This window comes from Myotis brandtii, unplaced genomic scaffold (genome assembly GCF_000412655.1).
Source record: "Myotis brandtii unplaced genomic scaffold, ASM41265v1 scaffold13, whole genome shotgun sequence".
In the NCBI taxonomy this organism is placed as follows: Eukaryota; Metazoa; Chordata; class Mammalia; order Chiroptera; family Vespertilionidae; genus Myotis; species Myotis brandtii.
Genome location: NW_005354595.1, coordinates 274043 through 297553, shown reverse-complemented (window position 1 = coordinate 297553; position 23511 = coordinate 274043). Strand labels below are relative to the sequence as shown.

At 37.4% G+C, this 23511-nt stretch overlaps 1 protein-coding gene across 2 annotated transcripts in view; it reads left to right on the top strand.

Moving 5' to 3' along the window:
* HSDL2 (hydroxysteroid dehydrogenase like 2) overlaps window positions 1–18964 on the top strand; it is a 48028-nt gene extending 29064 nt beyond the window's left edge. For both annotated transcript variants that reach the window (XM_005859746.2, XM_005859745.2), the window contains exons 7-11: window positions 4587–4781; window positions 6540–6611; window positions 8229–8375; window positions 10772–10900; window positions 18328–18964. In XM_005859746.2, the coding sequence (XP_005859808.1) occupies window positions 4587–4781; window positions 6540–6611; window positions 8229–8375; window positions 10772–10900; window positions 18328–18440 (656 nt within the window). In that variant the 3' untranslated portion in view covers window positions 18441–18964. The remainder of the gene's footprint in view (window positions 1–4586; window positions 4782–6539; window positions 6612–8228; window positions 8376–10771; window positions 10901–18327) is intronic.
* The last annotated feature ends 4547 nt before the right edge of the window (window positions 18965–23511 follow it).

Sequence of the window (23511 nt, the reverse complement as noted above, 5' to 3'; positions counted from 1 at the left end):
TTTGTATGCAGCTTTAGAATTCATGTACGGCATTGTTTTATTTATTTTCATCACTCCACAAGTACCTATTGGACAGTTACCATGGGGTGCACACTGTGTAGGGTACTGGGATACTTTTTTGGCCTTTTCACCTAGTAGATGACTAAGTTGGTAGGAATTGACTGTTAAAAGCACATTTAATCTAGTATTTTTATGAAGTAGCCTTACAGGTACTCTTGAACTGAACTGCCACATATGGCAATGTGAAACATACCAGAATTCTAGCTTAGGAACAGATGAAGGGTTTCTTTTCATCTTTGCTTCCCATCTGCTGTGCAGTGAGTGAAGGGATTTCCTCAGCTCCAACCCATTGGGAGAGGTCTAATGGTATTGAAGCTGAGGAAACAAGGGGCTGTGGGTAAGAATTTATGGAACACAGGGGCACGTAGCTGATGTAACTTAGGAAACGAAAGCTTTCGCAGCCAGCTCTCTAGTCGCCATCTTTCTTCTAAGGCAGTGGTTCTCAACCTTCCTGATGCCACGACCCTTTAATACAGTTCCTCATGTTGTGGTGACCCCCAATTTCATTGTTACAAATTGAACATAATTAAAGCATAGTGATTAATCACAAAAACAATATGTAATTATATATGTGTTTTCCGATGGTCTTAGGCGACCCCTGTGAAAGGGTCGTTCAACTCCCAAAGGGGTCGCGACCCACAGGTTGAAAACCGCTGTTCTAAGGACCCCCCCAAGAATCAATTGTTAAAAATTTCTTTGTTTTGTAATTTGACCAAGACTCCTTTACTTACTAGCCCATTGTGGGATCAGAACCATGTTTTATTGCTTCTTTGTATCTCTTATGTTTCTGTGTCAGACACAGTTCTTTTAAGATTTTCTGGAGAGTAATATTCTTTGAAATGGGGTAAAAGGTGAGAGTGAAAAAAAGTGCTTCTACAACATTTTTCAAACTACATGTCAAGACTCATTTGTGAGTCATGAAATCTATTTAGTGAGGCATAAAATCAATGTAGTGAATTGTGAAATTGATATAGTAAGCAGCAGCCAACATTTTTTGTTGTTTTGTTTTATTTCTAATGGAATCAAATAGAAAATATTAGAGAGTACTGCACACAGTAAGGGTCAGTATTATTTCATAAACTTTTGTTTCCTATATAAATGTCATATATGAATAAAATATGTTAGTGTGTATGTGTATGTATTTATATTCTTAGTTATGTCAGTAAAAAGTGTTACTTATTGTGGATCACAGTCAAAGACTTTAAAAGTTTACACTTTACTGTGACTCTTTTTCTACTTCCTTTTCTTCTCAACCTCCTCCTCCCACATCAAACATTGCAATTACTAAAGTTAAAAGATAGTGAGATTCAGGCAGTTAGTTAGAAAGGAAGGGCTCCAAGATAACAAAAGTCCTAACATCATATTTTCCCTCTTTGTACTCCTGGTATGTAACTTTCTATTCATTAATCTTCCAAACATTTTTATATTCCAGGCACAGTGCTCTGTACTATTTATTCATTACTCATATAATTTATTAAGTGTCTACTCTGTACAAGGCATTAGGAGGTACTAAGATGAATATGATGTAGTCCTTACCTTCAAAAAGTTTTACTATTTATTGTGAAAGATGAAAGATTTTGTTGCCATCGCACTTTGTTCTTCCTTCCCTGCCTCCACTCTCCAAATCTTTAGTTTTTTGGGATCCAGGGGTAACAAAGTTAGAAAAGGCCTTGTCTGACTGTAAAAATTTTATATTTTATTTATCCAACATATATTGATTGAGCATCTCTTCTAGTTGCTTAAGATGTATTATAGTACAAAACAGACAAGAATCTGTTGGAGTTAGTAAGGAGAATGAGGCAAGGTGTTCCTGGCAGAGGGGACCCGTTCCAGGAGGGAACAAGAAAGGCTGTAGAGCCGAACCCGGTTTGGCTCAGTGGATAGAGCGTCGGCCTGCGGACTGAAGGGTCCCGGGTTCAATTCCGGTCAAGGGCATGTACCTGGGTTGCGGGCACATCCCCAGTAGGGGGCGTGCAGGAGGCAGCTGATCGATCTCTCTTATCCATGTTTCTAACTCTCTGTCCCTCTCCCTTCTTCTCTATAAAAAATCAATAAAATATTAAAAAAAAAAAGAAAAGCTGTAGAATGGGAAAATAATGTGTTGGTGGAACTACAAGGAGTTTGATCTGGTGTCTGTGCGATAAGGTGTAGGCTTTTTATTTCCCACAGACCTTGAGCAACTGTAATGCTCAGATTGACTGGAACGTTGAGTGGGTATGAGGTGGTGGGGGAAGGTGGATGAACTAGGTCCCAGGTCTTGATTGCCAAGTTTAGGAGCTTGAGTTTTAATCTATATTCAGTAGAGAACCACTTTAGAATTTTAGAAGCAGGAGAGATATAATAAGCAGTGGGAAAACAGGAGCAGTGGACTGATATGGTTGTTGATGAGGTTGAAGAAGTTTATTTGGCATCTGAATATAGGATGGCTTGTAAGAATGGAGAGAGGAGCCAGGGAAGCTAGCTAGAATACAGCATTATCTATAATTGAGGCAATGAAAATGGATTTTAGAGGGTGTCCAAGGTGCTGGCTACTTCTTAAGTTTCTATTAAAAAAAAAAAAGCCCTAGCCAGTTTGGCTCAGTGGATAGAGTGTCAGCCTGGGGACTGACGGGTCCCAGGTTCGATTACGGTCAAGGGCACGTACCTCGGTTGCAAGCTCCCGGCCCTGGTCAGGGGCATGTGGGAGGCAACCAATCAATGTGTCTCTCTCACATCAGTGTTTCTCTCTGTCTCTCCCTCTCCCTTCCACACTCTCTAAAAAATATCCTCAGGTGAGGATTTAAAAAATAAAAAAATGATTCCTCATCCTAGACTGTATAGAGTGGCTCTCTTTCTATGTCTGCTAGAAGCTGAATAATCTCCCAACATTACTGCCCTTTACATTTATTATCAATAATCAAAGCAGTGTCCTGGTCCACTCGCTGTTTGTCCTCTCTGGCTCGTTGTGCCTTCTCTACACCAGCTACCTTCTGGGTCTAGATCTTTGACCACACCAAATTCAACACATCCAGAGGAGATCAATGAGCAGGCCCCCAACGAGGTCACCTTTAAAAATACAACTTTTTTTCTTTTTATAAAATCCACTTCATAGTTTCTGCTGAAATGAAAGGCGGGAGGAGAGGGGTTATGAGGGCTGCTATTCAAAATGTCTACTGCTTCTTACCTCTTGACTGGTCAGAACAACTGTGGTAGAAGAAGAAGGTCCACCTGGGATAGATTTCATGTGGGTTGGGGTGAGGAGTCTGGGAATGCAGCTACTGATCTTGGTGCTGACCACAGAGAGGAAGATAAAAGTATCACAACAGCTGCAGTCCTCTGTCACCTGGACCACATTGCAGATGGACGTGCGAACTCAGCTAACCAGGGAGGCCAAGGTGACAAGGTGGCAACTGGCTTCTCTGGTGCTAGAAACCAAAACTAGGTGTGTTTTTTTCACAAGAACCTACTTTCCAACTTGTTCTCATGGCAGTTTTACCATATTTCATTGATTCTGAGATGCCCAGGCTTTGACATTTTTACATCTTTGATATTGGAATGCTCTTACAATTGATGATATATCATAGTTTAATTGGGAGGGGTTTTTTTTCTTAGTGGTACACTTTTTAAGTCATATCTTTGCTTCATTGAATACGCCCAAGAATATATGTATGTGCTTGGTAGGGGCCGGCAGGTGTTAAAGAGGTGAGATAAGCTCTTTCCCCAGAGAAGGAGGACTCAAAGGCAATGCTGATGTTTTAAACCTGATATGTGCTGCATATATTTATGTGAAAGGAAATCTTCCATTGATTTTAAGACTCTTGTTACTGTCTGTTTTGAGCAAGCTGTAACCAGAAGAATCAATCCGAAGCTACTACTTTCCCAGTTATTCCTTAATTAGATTCAAATTGTAGGGTCACCTTTAGGAATCTTGTGATCCAAGGTTTATCAGCTTTCATTACAGATATTGCTTATTTTCCTTTCCAAAAATCATCACTGAATTTTATGTGGTGGATCTTATCGTTAACTTGTACTTATTAAGTGCTTATGGTGTGCTTGTCATTGTTTTAGGCATTGGGCATACAGTGATGAAAAATAAAAACAAAGTCGCCATATTCTAGTAGAGAGGAAAGAGAGACAATCAACTTAAGAAAGGAGCTCCATATTTAGAAACAAGAAACTGAGGCCCAAAGATGGTAGTGGCTTGCCAAAAATAGCATAGTTGTCATAAAAATCTCACCTTACAGCTCAGTGCTCTTTCTATTATACCTTACTGGCTTCTTGAATCTCAAGAATGATATGCAAATTCTTAAGTATTCTGAATCAGAAAAATCTAATTGACTTTTGCTGTGAGTCTCATGAAGAAGTTCTATATAAGGCAGTGTTTGTAGAGCAAGGAACATATGTTTTCTATCCAGTTATGCCATTTAGCAAATGCTTCAAGCTCTCTGGACCTTATTTTCATCACCTGATAAATTAACTGTCTTGCTGTTGCTTCCATAGTCCTACTGTTTGATTTGGAGTTATGGATGCGTATGTTTTCTCTGCAGCCATACACACGGCTGCTATGGATATGCTGGGAGGATCCGGTATTGAAAGCCAATGTAGAAAAGTTGACATCATTGCAGATGCTGCGTATTCCATTTTCAAAAAGCCTAAAAGTTTTACTGGCAACTTTATTATTGATGAAAATATCTTAAAAGAAGAAGGAATAAAAGATTTTGATGTCTATGCAATTAAACCAGGTAATGCTTATTATTTTTAAATATAGTGATGCATTTTCCCACATTTTCTGCAAGGAACACACATCTCTTTTGTGTGTGTGGTTTTGTGATTATAATGTTAATATGCTCTTTTAAAAGCTGTCTTCCCAATAAAAGGAAAACCCCATACCAACACATCTTAAAGAAGAAAGGAAAAATAGAAGTGAGTTAAGGGATATACACATGCAGAAGGTCACATCAACTATTAATCATTTCCAAATCTTGAAACCAAATATGAAAATTAGTTTTAAAGTTGATCTTAAAATCACAGAGTAAAGATTTTATTCAAGGATACGATAACAGAAGATACAGCAGTGTTTTTTTTTCCACAAAAACTTTTTAAGATTATGGGCTTTTTCTAAAAGTTTATCTCTGAGGTGCAGTCTCTTAGAGTAGCTTAATGGTAAATGGTGAAGGTGAGTGAGCAGAGTCTGTCCCATGTACAAGGGTGTGATGTGAGAAGTTCTCAGCAGTCCCCTTGTTCACAAATCATTCTTCCTCTCTGAAATTGCAGATGATGATCGTAATGATAATGCATTTTACTTTATGTATAAATTATAACACACACTAAATAATAGACATATTTAATATATGTCATATTTAGCTTATTTGTGCTAAAGTATATTTTAAATATTACTCATTAGGTTGAATGTTTATATTTGTATCATCCCTGTTTCTTCAGTTTGAACTGAATCGAATTAAATAGCTCTTCACAGTTTTACAAAGCACTTTTATATACATTGTCTAGCTAATCTCATAGCAATCCTGTGAAGGAGGCAATATTGTTTAGTGAGTAAGAACATGGAATTTGGGAAAAGACAACTCAGGTTCAGATCCCAATTCAGCTGCACTTTAGGTGAGTCACCACTTTCTCTGAGCTTCACTTTCCTTACTGGTAAAATACTGTAATGATACCTTCCATACAGGGTTTTGGTAAGAACAAAATGCAATAATGCATATAATGTGCTTGGCACAGTGCCTGGCATATGCTACAATCACTGTATTCAGTAGTTAATATTTACAGTAGAAAAACAGGTCCAAAGAGATTATTAAGCCTTTGTCTAGGAGTATCAGCTAGTAAGTGGCAGAACCTGAATCCGATCCAGGTCTTCTGGGGCCTGGTTTAGTGTAATTATCACTTCAGGTATTAAAGATATAGTGACTTTATGCACAAAATTTTAAATTTGATTTAAATTAAAAACCCTATTTTAGATTTGAGAGTGTTGAGAACTTAATATGATTAGGTACTGTGGGAAGTGTTAGGATATAACAAACCCAATGCATTCCTGCCATCCAGTTTTGTTTTGTTTTTGACCTTCTGAGAGGGAGGAGCAGACATACAGAGACAAAGAAGGGGACAAGTCCTTTTTTAATAAGGAATTCCCTTCTCTTAAGGGGCCAGGTAGGAAACGAGTCCTAAGCACCTTGGAAGGATGTAGCCATAAGGGTTTCATGGATAGATGAGAAGGGGGCAAAGGCTCCTGGGAGAGCAGTTAAAGGCTTAATATGTGACTCTTCGATTAGATCTTAGGGATGAGATTTTCCATAGGAAAGGAGGATAACTGTGTTATGGGGAAAGTATTTTAGCTTAGTGGTCAGGTAGTTTAACAGTTCTCATGGGGGTCTTTGCATTGCACCATTTAAATAAAAACAGATACAATGTTTATTAAACAGGTGTTAAAATCTTAATATATTGAAGTTCTTACAGTAACCTGATTATTTTGGGGGTCATTTTTTCAGGCCATCCTTTGTTACCAGATTTCTTCTTAGATGAATACCCAGATACAGTTACCAAGAAAATGGAATCACATGGTAAGATATAGACCATATTTTATGTAGAAAAATAAAGATACTTACATATTTTTTCCAAAATGAGAATTGGACATTTCTGTCTTTTGCCGGTGCTGTGTGCAGGGCTGACATGGGGCCTTCTGTTACCTCCTCTGCTTAAAAACTACTCTCTTCAGCATGCTGAGATGCCAAGGTCCTTCCCTTCCCCGTCTATCAGTTGTGCTTTGGGTGGGTGTTCTTCCCAGGATGAACCACCAGTAGGACCTCGCCTTCTGTCTGCTTCTCTGGTATTTGGGAGCTGTGAAATTGGATTGAAATATGGGGGCACCCTGGCCGGTGTGGCTCAATTGGTTGGAGCATAGTCTCATACACCAAAAGGGGGTGTGTTTGATTCCTGGTCAGGGCACATCCCCAGGTTTCAGGTTCCATCCCCAGTTGGGGTGTGTGTGGGAGGCGACCAATAGGTGTTTCTCTCTCTCTCACACTCTTTCTTTCTCTCCCTCTCAAACTCAATAAATAAATTTTAAAAATTAATAAAAAGATAGCTACTTTAAAAAGAAGAAGAAATGTGGGGATTTCTTGAAATCAGTATTATAAAACAGAGGGATAGATTTTAGTATAAGATCAGAGTCTGATGAGAACCTTTCTTCTTTGTTGAGGTGAGCAGAGCTATTCTTCCATTGAGATCTTTTATGAGGTGTGAAACACAGGCAGTCCTGTGTTTCTGAGGCTGACTTCCTCTACCTTAGAGTTATTGACCTTTCTTCCTAGATCCTGACAGTAAATGGTGTGTCAGTCTAGGTGATGTTTAGTATTTGTCTTTTTTTTTTTTTTGGTACATTTAAAAATATATATGTATATATATTTTACTTCAGAGAGGAAGGGAGAGGAAGAGAGAGAGATAGAAACAGCAGTGATGAAAGAGAATCATTGATTGACTGCCTCCTGCACGATCCAGGACCGAGCCTGCAACACGTGGGCATATGCCCTGACTGGAATCCTAACTGTGACCTCCTGGTTCATAGGTTGACACTCAACTACTGAGCTGCCGCAGCCGAGCTTGTACATTTTTATATTTATTTAGTGTGAAATTAGGAGAAGCTGTGTTGGGGCTGCTAGCTGTATGTTTGTTTGTTTGTTTTAAATAATTGAGATGCTCTAAATGTATCTTTCCATTAAAGCTTACATAGTTGTAGTCTACTGACTCTACTGACTATGATCTCCAATTCAGCTCCACTAAGTACACAGTTGATATCTCCATCTTTCTGACTCTGGTGTGTTCTTTTTTCATTTGGTTTTAGAATTCAGAGTGGATAATAAAGGAGTGATTAATTAATACCCCCTAAAATTCCAATAGTTTGTTTAGGCCCATTTATTATAAGCGCCGTATACTTTAGTAGTGGTTTGCTCTTTTTAAATCTAACCTGAGAATCAGTCTTTTACTTGGAGAGTAAAAACTGATGTGTTTGGCTGTTATTCCGTTATTTTGATTTATGCTTTCAGATGCCACTGAATATATTTAAGTCACTTTGGTCAAACAGGTATAATTGGTAGCAAGTTTATTCTGTTAATTAATTTTGTGTGTGGCCTTATCTTGCCTAGCCTTTAAAGCCATTTTCATCAACAATTATTTTGCAGGTGCTGGTACAAAGTTGAAAGAAGAGCTGCAGCCACCATCAAAACCACCTTCTGGAGCTGTGAAAGAAACGTTTAAAATCGTTAAGGCCTCTCTCAGTGATGACCTTGTTAAAGCCACTCAAGCAATTTATCAGTTTGAACTCTCAGGTAAGGATTAAGGCTGGTTATCTGAGTGTTTCAGGAAACAAAGGAGGATATTTCCCTTGGACAAAAATCAGCCTCCAGGAATCCCCTATCTAGCTGACTGTATAGAGAACCTTTACCCTAGAATGTAGCCATTTCAGAATAACCAATAACTACTGATATGTATTTTTAAGTTAATATCAGTGTATATGGACATATATAAAATAAAATTTTGTTACAAATACTTTCACTGTTAAGTAATTGAGAGGAATCCTACTTAGAAGGGCATGTGGATCAAGACAGGTGGTGTAATACAGTAATTTATCATCCACCATGAGCGCTTGCCATTTTTATTTTTGAGATGATTCAAGTCAGTCTGAATGTAGTCAGCTTTTTAAAACCTCTCAATATTTTTCTTCTCAATATAGTACTAACATGGTAATGACAGTTTTAAGACTAGCTACTTCATTCCTACTGTATGGAAACTTTGACATTATCAGTTCTTTTATTTTTTTTCCTCCTCTATTTTATCTTAATTCATCTGTACCTTCCTGTTTTTACTTGCTTTTCTTTGTTTTTGTTTTTTTAAAACATGTTTCTATTGATTTCAGAAAGGAAGGGAGAGAGAGATAAAAATATTAATGATGAGAGAGAATCATTGATCGATTGAGCCTGCAACCCGGGCATGTGTCCTGACTGGGAATTAAACCGTGACCTACTGATTCATAGGTTGACATTCAACCACTGAGCCACACCAGCTGAGCTTTCCTTCTTTTTCTGTCCTTAGAACCCACGTCCATTGATTCAATCACTCTCTTGCCTATATCCTAAACTTCTGGACCTCTTTGCTTATGTCACAATCTGCCAAAAACCTAGTCCTGACTGAATCAAACTATCTGGCTGCCCCATAGTTGCATCTAGACTGCTAAATCTGCTGGAGAAACGAAAAAATAAAAATAAAAAATCACACCACCCAGTGGATCTGTACCAGTAGAAATTCATCATTGTCCCTCCTCTACTGGGGTCTAAGCAGCACCTCAGAATTCTGTGTTTCTGTGATAGCTTACTACCTCATTTTCCACAGTGACTATTTTAAACCTCAATGTTCCTCAAATCTTCCCTCTCTCCCTTCACCACTTCCCTGCCAGTTTCAGTGGATAATCCCATCTCCTCTTTTACAGAGATAATATAAGCCTACAGATAAATTGCTTCAGCTTCCTTTCATCTGATATTAAATTAACCATTATAGGCATCATCCTCTCTTCTCCTCCCAGTAGAATAGAGCTCAACTCTAGATCAGTGCATCTCAAGCTTTAAAATTCATGCTAATTACCTGGTTTCAGGCTACAATGCAGAATTTGACTCAGTAGGCAGGTCTGAGGTGGGATCTGAATTCTGCATTTCTGACAGTTGATGACAGTATTCAGTCCATGGATCCCACTTTGAGTAGCAAAGTCCTAATTCCGTTTCCTCTGGCTTCCTCAGGGACTTTGTGCTATTAATTGTGCCCTCTCTTCCACCTGTTCATCCTGCAGCCTCCTTCCCAAATGTATTTTAACGTTCTCAGTCTGTTCTATTATTTTAAACACAATAAGTAAAACTTATTTTCATCTGCGATTCATTCTGCTGTGGTATCATTTTTCTTCATTCCCTGAATTTGTTTTCACCAAGGTCCTTGGTGGCTTCTGTGTCACCAGTGGGCATTTGTCATTCTTACCTTGTCACAACTCTGGAGTATTTGATGGTGTTGACCACTGTTTCCTTCTGGAAATCCTCCCTTTCTTGGCTTCTTTGACAAGAGCTTCCCTTCTCTATCTGTAATCATGCCTTCTCAGTATCCTGTGTCAGATGCTTCTCCTTTGTCCTTCAAGGATGTTCTTCAGATCACTGTCTTAGCACTCCACAGACTTTCACTAGGACCCTCCAACGACTCACAAGACTTCAATGACCATATGAATAGATTACTTATATATCTATATTTCCAATCTAGTAAGACTTCATTTGACATATTCACTTGGCTAGCACAAAGATGCCTCAGTTTGAAAATGTCCAAAGCAACTCACCATTCCCAATGCCAATATCCATTCTTTCTATCTTCTGATCCTACTATATTTTTTTAGTTTCTTACCTAGCTAGTTCTTACTTAACTTTAAAATCTCAGTTTCAGTTGGGATTTCCTGGCTCCACATCACCATCCAATTCCTCTTTTGTAAGAACTAGCTTATGCAGAGTCTTCAAAGCCTGGCCTAGTGCCAGGTACAAAATAAGTATTTAATAAATATTTGCTGAAAATGATAGAGTCCTTGGGATTTTAGCTGGGAAGAAGCAGTGTATAAGACTATTATAATTGTAATGTTATTAAGTTGAAGAAGAACAGGGCTTCTTTGGCATTTATTTCTATATCTTTACCTTCCGTGTAGGTGAAGATGGTGGAACATGGTTTCTTGATCTTAAAAACAAGGGTGGGAATGCCGGATATGGAGAGCCATCTGAGCAGGCAGATGTGGTGATGAATATGTCTACTGATGATTTTGTAAAAATGTTTTCAGGTAAGTTTTTAATTTCCTCAACTTATCAATAAATCAACAAACAACAAGTACATTGTTAGTGGGATTGCAGATTGGTGCAGCTGCTATGGAAAACAGTACAGAGGTTCCTAAAAAAATTAAAAATAGAACTACCTATGACCCAGCAATTTTATTTCTGGGTTATTTATCAGAAGAAATCCAAAACACACATTCGAAAAGATATATGCACCCGTATGTCATTGCAGCATTATTTACAGTAGTCAAGATATGAAAGCAACCTGAATGTCCATCACCGGACAAGTAGAGAAAGAAGATATATTACATATATATATATGATGGAATATTACTGGGTCAGAAAGAATGAAATCTTACCATTTGCAACAACATGGATGGAACTAGAGTATTATGCTAAGTGAAATAAGTCAGAGAAAGACAAATACTGTATTATTTCACTTATATGTAGGATCTAAAGAACAAAATTAATGAACAAACAAAACAGAAACCGACTCATAGATACAGAGAAAAAAACTGATGGTTGCCAGATTGGGGTGGGGGGTTAGAGGGCTGGGTGAAAAAGGTGGGGGGGATTAAGAAATACAAATTGCATAGTTACAAAATAGTCATGGGGGTATAAAACACAGCATAGGGAAGATAATAATATTGTAATAACTTTGTATGGTTCCAAGTGGGTACTAGACTTATTGAGGGGACCACTTCATAAATTATATAAATGTCTAACTACTATGCTGTATATCTGAAACTAATATAAAATAATATTGAATGTCAACTGTAATTTAAAAACAAAAAAGAGCACATCTTGGGAAGTAACTACTGTTACTTCTACTGCCCCTTCTACTTGAAGCAATAAATGGGGAGTAGATGTCAGAATTTTCTTTTTGTATGACTGATAATAAGATAATGTTGGGGACAGAGAGATAGTTCAAAAGGACTCCTAGGTGGGCTTTATTTCTACTAGTTGGACTAAGATATCATTTCCAGTAACACCTGAGTCACCAGAGATGGAGGACTCAGCTGAAGCTCATTTATTGAAAGTAAAGTCATGCCTCAATCTTGCCAGCTATTATTGAAGAAAATAGCCACCCTCTCCCGTGGCTCAGGGACCCTGCTTTCTGTGGCATCCCTAATCAAGAGAACCTTTTGCATAGTTTCCTGTTCTGCCCATGTGCCAGAAACATTTTTAGGGTAATTTTTAAATTTTTTTCTACTCTTAGAACACTACTCCAAATGGTAAGTCATTTATTTCTGTATTTATTAGAAGCGGCATTAACATTATAACAGCCTAATCTAAAGATTCTTTAGTAAATTATTATTAATTCTTCTGTTTTAATCTTCATACATTAAAGATCATAGTGCATTCTGTAGGTCTTGCCTTCCAATTCTAATCCAGGATGCTCTATACACTGAGCCAAACAGGCTAGGGCTCTTTTTCACTTTTTTGATGGTATATTTTGAAACACAAAAGTTTTTCATTTTGATGAAGATCACTTTATCTGTTTTTTTGTCTTTTGATACTTGTGCTTCTGCTATCAGATCTAAGAATCCTTTATCAAATCCAAGTTTTGATAATTTACCCTTATGTTTCCCCCCATGAATATTTAATTTTAGCTCTTATAATTAGGCCTTTGACCAATTTTGAGTTAATTTTGTATATGGTGTAAGGTAGGAGTCCACCTTCATTTGTTTGCATGTGGCTATTCATTTGTCCCAGTACCATTTGTTTAATAGGTTATTCTTTCTCCATTGAATGGTCTTGGCAACCTTGTTAAAGAGCAGTTGACCATAGATGTATGGGTTTAATTAAACCCATATATATATGGGTATAGTTAAACATAAAATTACCATAGGATCCAGCATTTCCCCTTCTAGATATATACTCAGAAGAAATGAAAACAGATACTCAAACAAATACACATATACATATGTTCATAGCAGCACTGCACAATAGCCAAAAGGTGAAAATAACTCAAGTGCCCACCAACAGATGAATGGATAAATGAATTATTATATATAAATAAATTATTGTATAAAACTAGAGGCCCGGTACACAGATTTGTGCACTGGTGGGGTTCCCCAGCCTTCCTGGCGCCCTCTCACAATCCGGGACCCTTGGGGGATGTCGTACTGCCAGTTTCGGCCCAATCCCCAGCCTGGCCAGTGCGCAAAGTGGCCAAGGAGGAGCCGGAGCCTGAGCTGGGCGCCGTGCCACTCCAGCTCATCCCGGCTCCGCTGCGCCTGCTGCCACCTCTGCTGCCACTGCTCAGTAGCACTGCTGCGGAGGTGGGACAGGCCCGCAGAGGTGGGAGAGGCTTGCGCCACCACAGCTGCACTCGCCAGCCATGAGCCCGGCATCTGGCGCCCTTTGGTCAGCTGAGCGGCGCTCCCACTGTGGGATCGCACTGACCACCAGGGGGCAGCTCCTGCGTTGAGCATCTGCCCCCTAGTGGTCAGTGTGCGTCATAGCGACTGGTCGTTCGGTCACTTAGGCTTTTATATAGAGAGATGAAATATTCAGCCATAAAAATAAATGAAGTACTATTTCATAGTACAAATTGGGTGAACCTTAAAAACATGTTAAGTGAAAGAAGCCAGACACAAAAGATCACATATTGTATGAATCCATTTACATGAAAAATTAGAATATGTAAATCCATAGAAAGCTGATTGATGGTTGCCAGGGCCTAAAGGGAGGGGGAACTGCTAATGCATAAAGGGTACAGGGTTTCCTTTTGGAGTAATGAAGTGCTTGGGGACTAGATAGAGGTGGTGGTTACACAACATTGTAGCTATACTTAAATGATACTGAATTGTTCACTTTAAAATGGTTAATTTTATAAAAAATAAATACAATGGCTTATTTTATGTCATGTAAATAACACCTCAATTTTAAAAGGTATATATATATAAAAAGTGTTTTGGGCCTTTCCCCCTTCCACTCTTGAGAGGTAATTTGTCTTCAGGTCTTTTTGGTATTCCTTTCTATATTTAACCACATTTTTCAATGTTTTCATATTTCTCAATGTTATATTTATAGTATTTCTACTATTTTCTTTAGATTCACTAAAGAGTGATAGGTAAGATTTGAATTCTTTTATAGCACCTTGATTCTGCTTCACCTCCCTCTTATCCTCCCAATTTAATTATTTTATAATTTTTGCTTAAATTAATACTCTGTGTTTAAATAATGATTATTCTGGCACAGTTTGCTGCTGAGTCTAATAGTATATTTTATAGTATTTCTACTATTTTCTTTAGATTCACTAAAGAGTGATAGGTAAGATTTGAATTCTTTTATAGCACCTTGATTCTGCTTCACCTCCCTCTTATCCTCCCAATTTAATTATTTTATAATTTTTGCTTAAATTAATACTCTGTGTTTAAATAATGATTATTCTGGCATAGTTTGCTGCTGAGTCAAATAGTATATTATTATGTTTCCCCTAAGAAAGAACTTTTATTTTTCCTGGTCATAAATAATTGCCCTATTTCTTCCCCATTAAAATACTGATAAAGAAACTAAGCAAAATTCTCCTATACTTTTCTCACAACCTCTTGACACAATTTCTACTCTGCCAAATGTGTCCAATTACCTGTCAGTCTACTTTTTTTCCTGGAACCCTTTGTCTTCTTGTTAAATTCTGAACAGGTAACTCATTATAATAGCCTGCTACACAGCTGTGATTCTAGCTAGAAGTTTCTTTAACTCTCTCCTGCATTGAATCTCCTATTTCTGTATCCCATGTCTTCTCTCTTGGTTTGCATCCTCATTTTGGTGTCACAGATTCTCCAGTAGCTTCATGAGAAAGGATACAAAAGAGGTCATTTTAATAAGTGTCTAAAACTACTTGTATTCTACCAATTCATTATTTGGCTGGGTAGAGATTTCTGGGTCGAAATTAACTTTCAGAATTTTGAAAGCATTGCTTCATCTGCTTAGATTACCATTGAGAATTTGATACTATTCTTCTTTTTAATCTTTTGTTTCTACTCCTCCCTTTCTGAAAGCTTCAGAATCAAAATGATCTTTCTCTGTAGTGTTCTGAAACTTCACAGTGATATAAGGTGGTGTGATCTTTTCTTTTTCATTTTCCTGGGTATTTGATGGGCCTCTTGGGAATGTATCTTACGTTATTTCTTTGATAGTTCTCTTGGTTTTCTTAGTTCTCACATTTTGGAGAAAACATTAGCTCTCTGATTTAGTCATCTTATTTTTAAGAGATTGGCTCACCTTATTAATTTATTTTGTTTTGTTTTGTTTTGCTAATCCTCACCCGAGGATATTTTTCCACTGATTTTTAGGGAGAGGGAAAGAGAGAGGGAAAGACAGGGAGAAACATTGATGTGAGAGAAACACATCAATTGGTTGCCTCCGCAGGAGCCCCAACCAGAGCCCAGGCCTGGGAGGATCTTGCAACCAAGGTAAGTGCCATCGACCGGAATCGAACCTGGGACATTTGGTCCGCAGGCCGACACTCAATCCACTGAGCAAAACCAGCCAGGGCCTTATCCTTTTTTTTTTTTGAGTTGTATTTTTTTTCTTTAGTTTTTTTCTTCTATTACTTTTTTTTTAATAGTAAGGAGAGACTTTATTTGAAAAGATTATTGGGGTAAGGGCCAGAGAGAGGCTTTTCCAATAGTGAGTCTCGAGACTGTTACAATAGAAAGACAAATATTAGTGTCTATAACAGCCGTGGGCAAACTACGGCCCGCAGGCCGGATCCGGCCCATTTGAAATGAATAAAACTAAAAAAAAAAAGACCGTACCCTTTTATGTAATGATGTTTACTTTGAATTTATATTAGTTCACACAAACACTCCATCCATGCTTTTGTTCCGGCCCTCCGGTCCAGTTTAAGAACCCATTGTGGCCCTTGAGTCAAAAAGTTTGCCCACCCCTGGTCTATAAGTTCTGTGACCAGAGATGTGCAAGTGTCTCCTTTCTATTATATTTTTTATTGATTTTTAGAGAGAGAGAGAGAGAGATAAAGAGAGAGAGAGGGCAAAACATCAATTGCCTGCCTCCTGCATGCCCCCTACCGGGGTTTGAGCTCACAAACCCCCCTCCCCCGGGCCTGTGCCCAGACCTAGAATGGAATGCAACTTTCAATGCACAGGATAATGCCCAATGAATGGAGTCACATCAGCAGGGCTGTATTTTAATGTTGCCTATCAAATTTTTAATTTCCAAGAGCTCACTCTTGTTTTCTCTTTCTTTCTTCTCTTACTTCCCCCTTCTTCCTCTTCACTCTACCCAGTTTCATTCATTCCCCTTCTTCTTTAGCTTCTCCCCATTCTTCTCCTTCCTCTCCCTCCCCCACCCCTTTTCATCCTGTTCTTTTTTTCTCCCTCTTCCCTATGCTTCTCCTCTTCCCCCTTTCTCCTCCAGCATCCTGTTCTTGCTATACTGGTGTTATATCTTCTCTTATCAATGAGGACATGAATTATAGAATTTACTTGTTATTCATTTACTTTGTTTCAGTTTTCTTCTGTGCTACGTTCTCTGTTTCCTCCAAATTGCTGTTATCTGTTTTTTGTTCTGGAGGTATTTTGTTTTTTGTCTCCTTTTGATGTCCATTCATCTTTATGGGCAAAGCTCTATAGAGCTGATTGGAACCTCTGTAAGCATGAGTAGACTGGTGGGCTTATGGACTGGTGGGTTCCACTGTAGAGTGACAAGAGCAGGGAGCCAGTTTTGTGGCTGAAGGGTATCTGAATAGTAGTGTTTGTAAATTCTTGGAGGGGTTGTTCTGTTCCTTCAAAGAATAAAAATCTTCCAGTATCTTCCATGTAAATTAAAAATTATCCCGTAATCTATTATTTGTGAATGCAGGTATTTTAGCATCACATTTCCTTGGACTAGTGCTCAGCTTAGTTTATTCATTAAAATGAAAGAATTAGATTTGATCCTTTCTATCTATAACCAATCTATAAATGCTTTGCTACAACTATACAGAATAATTTAAAGGTATCTAGTAACTCAGTATGTATACAATATATTAACCCACACATTTTTCTACAAACAGCCTGTACATGGCCCAGTGAAAGTTTACTTATGTACCAGATACATATTGTGCCCTCTAGAGATATGACCTATATATAAATTGGCATAATATAGCCCAGAAACTATAAATGAGAATAAGTCACATAGGACTTTGAAATGCAGCATCATCATATACAAGCAGTGTGACATACAGAAAGTCCAAATCCTCTCTGAGCCTCAGTTTCCTCATGAATTCCTCTGTGTCAGACTCTATACTAGCACTGCAATGAGAGTCGCAAATAAAAACAAAGTTTCCTCCCTTGATGAGCTTCTATTTATTATATGTTGTTATTGGTTATAATTATGTTTTTAAGCTCACACTTTATATCCTGGCATTTCTGTAGTTAAAATCATGCTAACATACACTTTTGTGGCCATACCTATACTTTTAATGATCATTTCTTAAGAATATTGCCCTAACCGGTTTGGCTCCATGGATAGAGCATTGGCCTGCGGACTGAAGGGTCCCAAGTTCGATTCCGGTCAAGGGCATGTACCTTGGTTGCGGGCACATCCCCGGTGGTGGGTGTGCAGGAGGCAGCTGATCGATGTTTCTCTCTCATTGATGTTTCTAACTCTCTATCCCTCTCCCTTCCTCTCTGTAAAAAATCAATAAAATATATTTTAAAAAAAAGAATATTACTAGTACAGGCAGTCCTCAGGTTATGTCGGACTCGACGTACATCGTTTCGTAGTTATGTCGCCATTTCCCATTTATTTATTAAAAAAAAGTTCCATCGTTTTGACGTATGTACTTATGTCCTTTATGTTTTTTATTATTTATTTACCACAAGTAAAGGTCAGGAATTGTTATCTTTCTTTTAATTTTTTTTTTTACTGTTTCACTTCATTACTGCTGTGTGTGTTCTCCATGTGAGTGACATAGGTGCTTATGTAGGTGGGTTCCGACTTACGGCGAAAATCGTGTTACGTTGGGCTTGTAGGAACGGATCTCCGACGTAACCCGAGGACCTACTGTATATGTATTTAGATTTTTTTAAAAAAAATCTAAACTTAAAATATTAAGAGTTTAATGAACTATAATAGATTGGAACATAAAATAGATAATATTTGTTTGCCTCAATTCATTTGAGGGCCATGTATCCTTGGGAGTACTGTAACAAGTTTATAAATGTTGCATCTTCAGCTTTTTGCTATAATCTTTTACTGATTGTTGTTTTTATATTATCTTATATTATAAGATATTGTTAACATCTAACTCTATGAATTGGGATTCCCAGGATACTGATTTTAAAAATGCTGTAATAGAAATTTCTGTTTCACAGACTTACAGAACTCCAGAATATTTTTTCCATAATGCATGTTCTTGAAGCAGTATTTCCTAAGGGTACTAATTGATGCTTTTTCCTCTCTCAATTTCTTATTTTAGGGAAAATGAAACCAACAATGGCATTCATGTCAGGAAAATTGAAGATTAAAGGAAACATGGCGCTAGCAATCAAATTGGAGAAGCTAATGAGTCAGATGCAGGCCAAGCTGTGAAGGAAAAGAAAAAAATATGTCCATGTCCAAACTCAGAAAAGTAAACGGGCTCAATAGTTAAAATCTAATGTTTGTTTTCTTCCCTATTGTATTATAAGGATATGCGTGTCTGTCCTGGAAGAAATATAATTTCTGTATCTATAAGACTTGAAATTATAATTAAAACAGTTAGCAAAAACATAAGCTCCATTAAGTAAATTCTGACATTCTTTTTTTATATTTTGTGAGTTTTGCCCTCTGAGCTATAAACCATTTACCATCTTCTTCTAGGAAAAGTATTATGAGCAACCAATCAAGGTCAAGCAGTAAAGTAACATTAGCTCTTTTCAAAGCTTTTTCCCATGGAAAATATGGCCTGTCACTTCTAAAATTTTTAATTGGGGGTTGTATACCAATGAAAATCGTAATGATATTTTAGATTTTTATATGCTTACTTTAAGGAAGGTAGTCTATAATACATTTTCACAGGAATCACATAATAAACTACTTAATAAATACTATTTTGAAGACTAATGAAACAAAAATGGAGTTTTTCATTTTGTTAACTAACTTTCCAGGTATAAGTCATCTATAGGAAAATATTAATGTAATTCAACTAATATATATCCTATTTTAAATTATGTAAAAGTGAGCTAAAATAAAATAATTTCTCCCCAGAAATATGTACTTGCTAACAATGTTTTGAAATGAGAACATTAGAATAGATGGTTGTTACAGGCTTAAATGTCTGCCCCCAAAATTTTTGTGTTGAAGTACTAACTTCTGGTATCTCAGAATGTGACTGTTTTTGGAGATAATGCCTTTAAAAGGTGATTAAATAAAAATGAGGCTTTTAGGATGGGCCCTAAACCAATCTGACTGATGTCCTTATAAGAAGGGAAATTTGGGCACAAAAGAGAGACCAGGGATGCACACAGAGATGAAAGACCATGTGGTCACCTGCAAGTCAAGGAGAGAGGCCTCAGAAGAAACCAAATCTACTGACACCTTAATCTTAGACTTCTCCAGAACTGTAAGAAATTTTTGTTGGTTTAGCCACCCAGCCTGTGGTATTTTATCCTGGCAGCCCTAGCAAACTAATACAATGGTTGGTTTGTCTTTTTTTTTTTAAGCTAAACTTTAAAAAAGCCCTTACCTTTCATTTTAATCAGTTAAAAATACTTGCTGAGTGTAATACTTTTACTTTCTCACATTCAGCTCTCTAATATTATTGTGCTATTAAGCAACTTAGCTAATTCTGACATTTCATAAAGAATCATAATGTTAAGGGATTTAATGTGTATTTTTAAATGGGGAAACAGGATAAGAAATGGGAAAGGACTGGCCCAAGGCCAAAATTAACAAGCCCTATCCAACAAAAACTTCCCAGTCATTGGCCTTGAATAGAACTTGAAGGCTCCCTCTCCCTCTCCATGAGCCCAGATGGATTGACTTTGAGTAGTAGCCTTACAACACCATTGTCATCTCCCAGTCATTTCTAGCCCCAGGAGGATCCTGGTCATGTGAGATGTTGCCATCTGGCTCCTTTTCTACTGACGTTTTCTAAAGACTTCTCCCCTTTCTCTGCATTCTCCAAATGGTCTCAAAGCTTTGGGAAATAAAAAGTAGAAAATATTGTTTTATAAAAGTAAAAAATACTGTGAGGCAAAATATCTGGATTCTGGTCGATAAAACACATGAACTTGGGGGAAAAAAATTCTTTCCACAGGACCCAAGTTTTCACCTTAGTAACTGAGGGAGTTGGATGAGGTCATCTGTAGCCCCTTTGTGCTCATTATTAGGAAGTACTAATCAATCTGTGCGTCATCATGAACCAAAAGGTCACCGGTTCAATTCCTGGTTAGGGCACATACCCCGGGTTGTGGGGCCTAACCCTAGTAGGGGGTGTGCAGGAGGCAGCTGATAATGTTTCCCACATTGATGTTTCTTTCCCTCTCCCTCTCTAAAATCAATAAAAAAAACTTTTAAAATATATAATAATAACGGTATGGAGGGAAAATTCTCTCCATACCATTCTTTATTATTATTTAGACATTATTTTGAAGATAGTTGGTTGCTAGTAATCCTGTATTTCAACAAATCCTCTTACATAATGCCACGTAATCCCCTTAAGTAGAAGGGAAAAAAAAGTTTTTCCCCTTTACCTATCTTAAGTTCTTAGACTAACGAAAGATAAACAAGAGAAAAAAAGTTGGATTTATTAACATGAACTGCATACACACACATACATTCAGACATGAGTTAGTCAAAGGGATAATTAGAACTTGAGCTTACATATCATCTTAACAAAAGAACAATAAATTTTTAAAGAAGTAACACAACAAGGACTTTGAGTTTCTAATGTGGCAAATTGTGTAAAGGAAAATATATGCACTGTATAGTAATAGCATGTTCAGTTTTGTAAGAAATTGCCAAACTATCTTCCAAAGTCGCTGTACCATTTTGCATTCCCACCACCAATGAATGAGTGTTCCTGTTGCTCCACATCCTTGTCAGCATTTGGCATTGTCAGTGTTGTGGATTTTGGCCACCCTAACAGGTGTGTAGTGGTATCTTGTTAATTTGTAATTTCTTAATGACATAAAACGTTGAACATCTTTTCATATAATGACTTGCCTTTCTATATTCTTTGGTGAAGTATCTGTTCAGGTATTTGGCCCATTTTCAATCATCAGGTTGATTTTGTTTTTGTTGTTTTAAGAATTCTTTGTATATTTTGTAAAACAGTTGTTTGTCAGATATACATATATCTTTTTTTTATACATATATCTTTTGCAAATATTTTTCTCCTAGTCCATGACTTGTTTTCTCATTCTTTTGACATTGTCTTTTGCAGAGCAGAAGTTTTTCACTGTAATGATGTTCAGCTTATCAATAATTTCTTTCATGAATCATGCCTTGTTTTGTATCTAAAAAGTCATTGCCATACCCAAGGTCATCTAGCTTTTATCTTATTTTGTAGGTGTTTTATAGTTTTTCATTTTACATTTAGATCTGTGATCCATTTTGAGTAAATTAATTCTTGTGAAAGGAGTAAAGTCTTTGCTTAGATTCTTCTAATTCTTTTTAATGTGACTACCTAGTTGTTCCAGTATCATTTGTTGAAAAGACTATATTTTTGCTCCTTTTTCAAAGATCAGTTGACTATATCAGTCTACTTCTGGGCTCTCTCTTCTGTCCCATTGATCTATTGCTTATTTGTTCACCAATATCACATTACTTGCTTAGTATAGCTTTATAGTTAAGTCTTGAAGTCAGGCAGTGTCAGTCCTCCAACTTTGCTCTTTTCCTTCAATATTGAGTTAGCTATTTTGGTGTTGTTGTTTTTTTGCCTCTTCATATAGACTTTAGAATCATTTTGTTGACCCGCACAAAATAACTTGCTTGGATTTTTATTGGCATTGTACTGACTCTGTATAACAGTTTGGGACAAATAGATGTCTTGACAATATTGAGTCTTCATATCCATTAACGTGAAATATCTCTTCATTTATTAACTTGTTCTTTGATCTTTCATTTGAACTTCATAGGTTTCCTTGTATAGAACATGTACATGTTAGATTTGTATTTAAGAATTTCATTTTTTGGCTGATAATGTAAATGGTAATGTGTCCTAAATTTCAAATTTCACTTGTTCATTGCTGGTATATAGGAAAGTGATTGACTTTTGTATATTAACCTTGTATCCTACCACTTTGCTACAATCACTTATTAGTTCCAGGAGGGTTGGTTTTTTGTGTTGTTTTTTTTTTGTCAATTGTTTCAGATTTTCTAGAGACAATTATGTCATCTATGAACACACTTTTATTTTTTCCTTCCCAATTTTTATAATTTTTATTTCATTTTCTTGTGTTATTGCATTGGCTAGAACTTCTAGTATGATATTGAAAAGGAGTAATGAGAGGGTACATCTTTGGTCATGATCTTAGTGGAAAAGCTTCAAGATTCATTTACATTTTAGCAGGTGACTTCATTTCTTTTCTTAAGGCTGAATCATTTTCTATTGTATATACATACCACATAGTGTTTATCCATCCATCCATCCATCCATCCATCCATGCATGGACATTTGGGCTGCTTCCACTTCTTGGCTATTGAGAATGCTGCTGCAGTGAACATGGGTGTGCAAATGTCTCTTCAAGTTCCTGCTTTAAATTCTTTTGGTTCTAATTTCTCCACAGGATTACATATTTGAAATATGTAGTAAATAACTGGTGTGTTTTTTAAACAGACATCATTTTGTCAAAAATGTTTGCATAGATTTTTTTTTTTAATTCAGCCTAGACCAGGAGGAATGTTGATAGAGTCAGGTGTTAAGAATTCTTTCTCCTTTGCTCAGTAGTCTCTTTCTCTGCCTCAATCACATTCTTCTCTCCCCTACCTACCTCAAGGGTAGAAGTGACTGAGGTTTCTCTGTCATAGTTGGGATGAGGCCAAGATGTGAGCCCCACCTATGGCTAATCAGATAGGCTCTAAATGTTGTTAACATTATTTTTTAGATGCTCAATGCTGTAAGTAGACAGAGAGTTAGGAGCATGTACTCTGCAGTCAGACTGTCTGGTATGAATCTCCGTTCCTCCAGATACCATGTGATCTTGGGCAGATTTCTTAATTTTTGTGTGCCCCACCTATATGGCAATGCTAACACCTACTTCATAGAGTTCTTAGGATTAAATTAATACTCGCTAAGCACTTAATGTAAACCCTGGGCATACGGTAAATGCTCTGAAAGTGTTTGCTGGGTAAACTAAGAGTGGAGGGTGCCTGGTAACGCGTTAGCATGAGGGGAGCGCTATCCGTGGTGTTATTGTACCCCGGTCTTAGTGCGTTTTAGGTGTTTTTAAGCGGCCCCACTCCTTCCATGGGAAGGATGCGTGTATTGCAGTTGGATTAGGAAATTCCACGGAGCATCGGTGACTGTGGGTTGTACGTCTGTTGGTCAGAGGTGTTCTTACACGTCAGGATGTAAAAGATGACTATCTAGTGCGTTAAAACAGGTGCCACACACCTGCCACTCACGGAGCACGGTCTCGTAATGAGGTCTGCTCCCAGCGTTTAGGTGGAGTTGTAA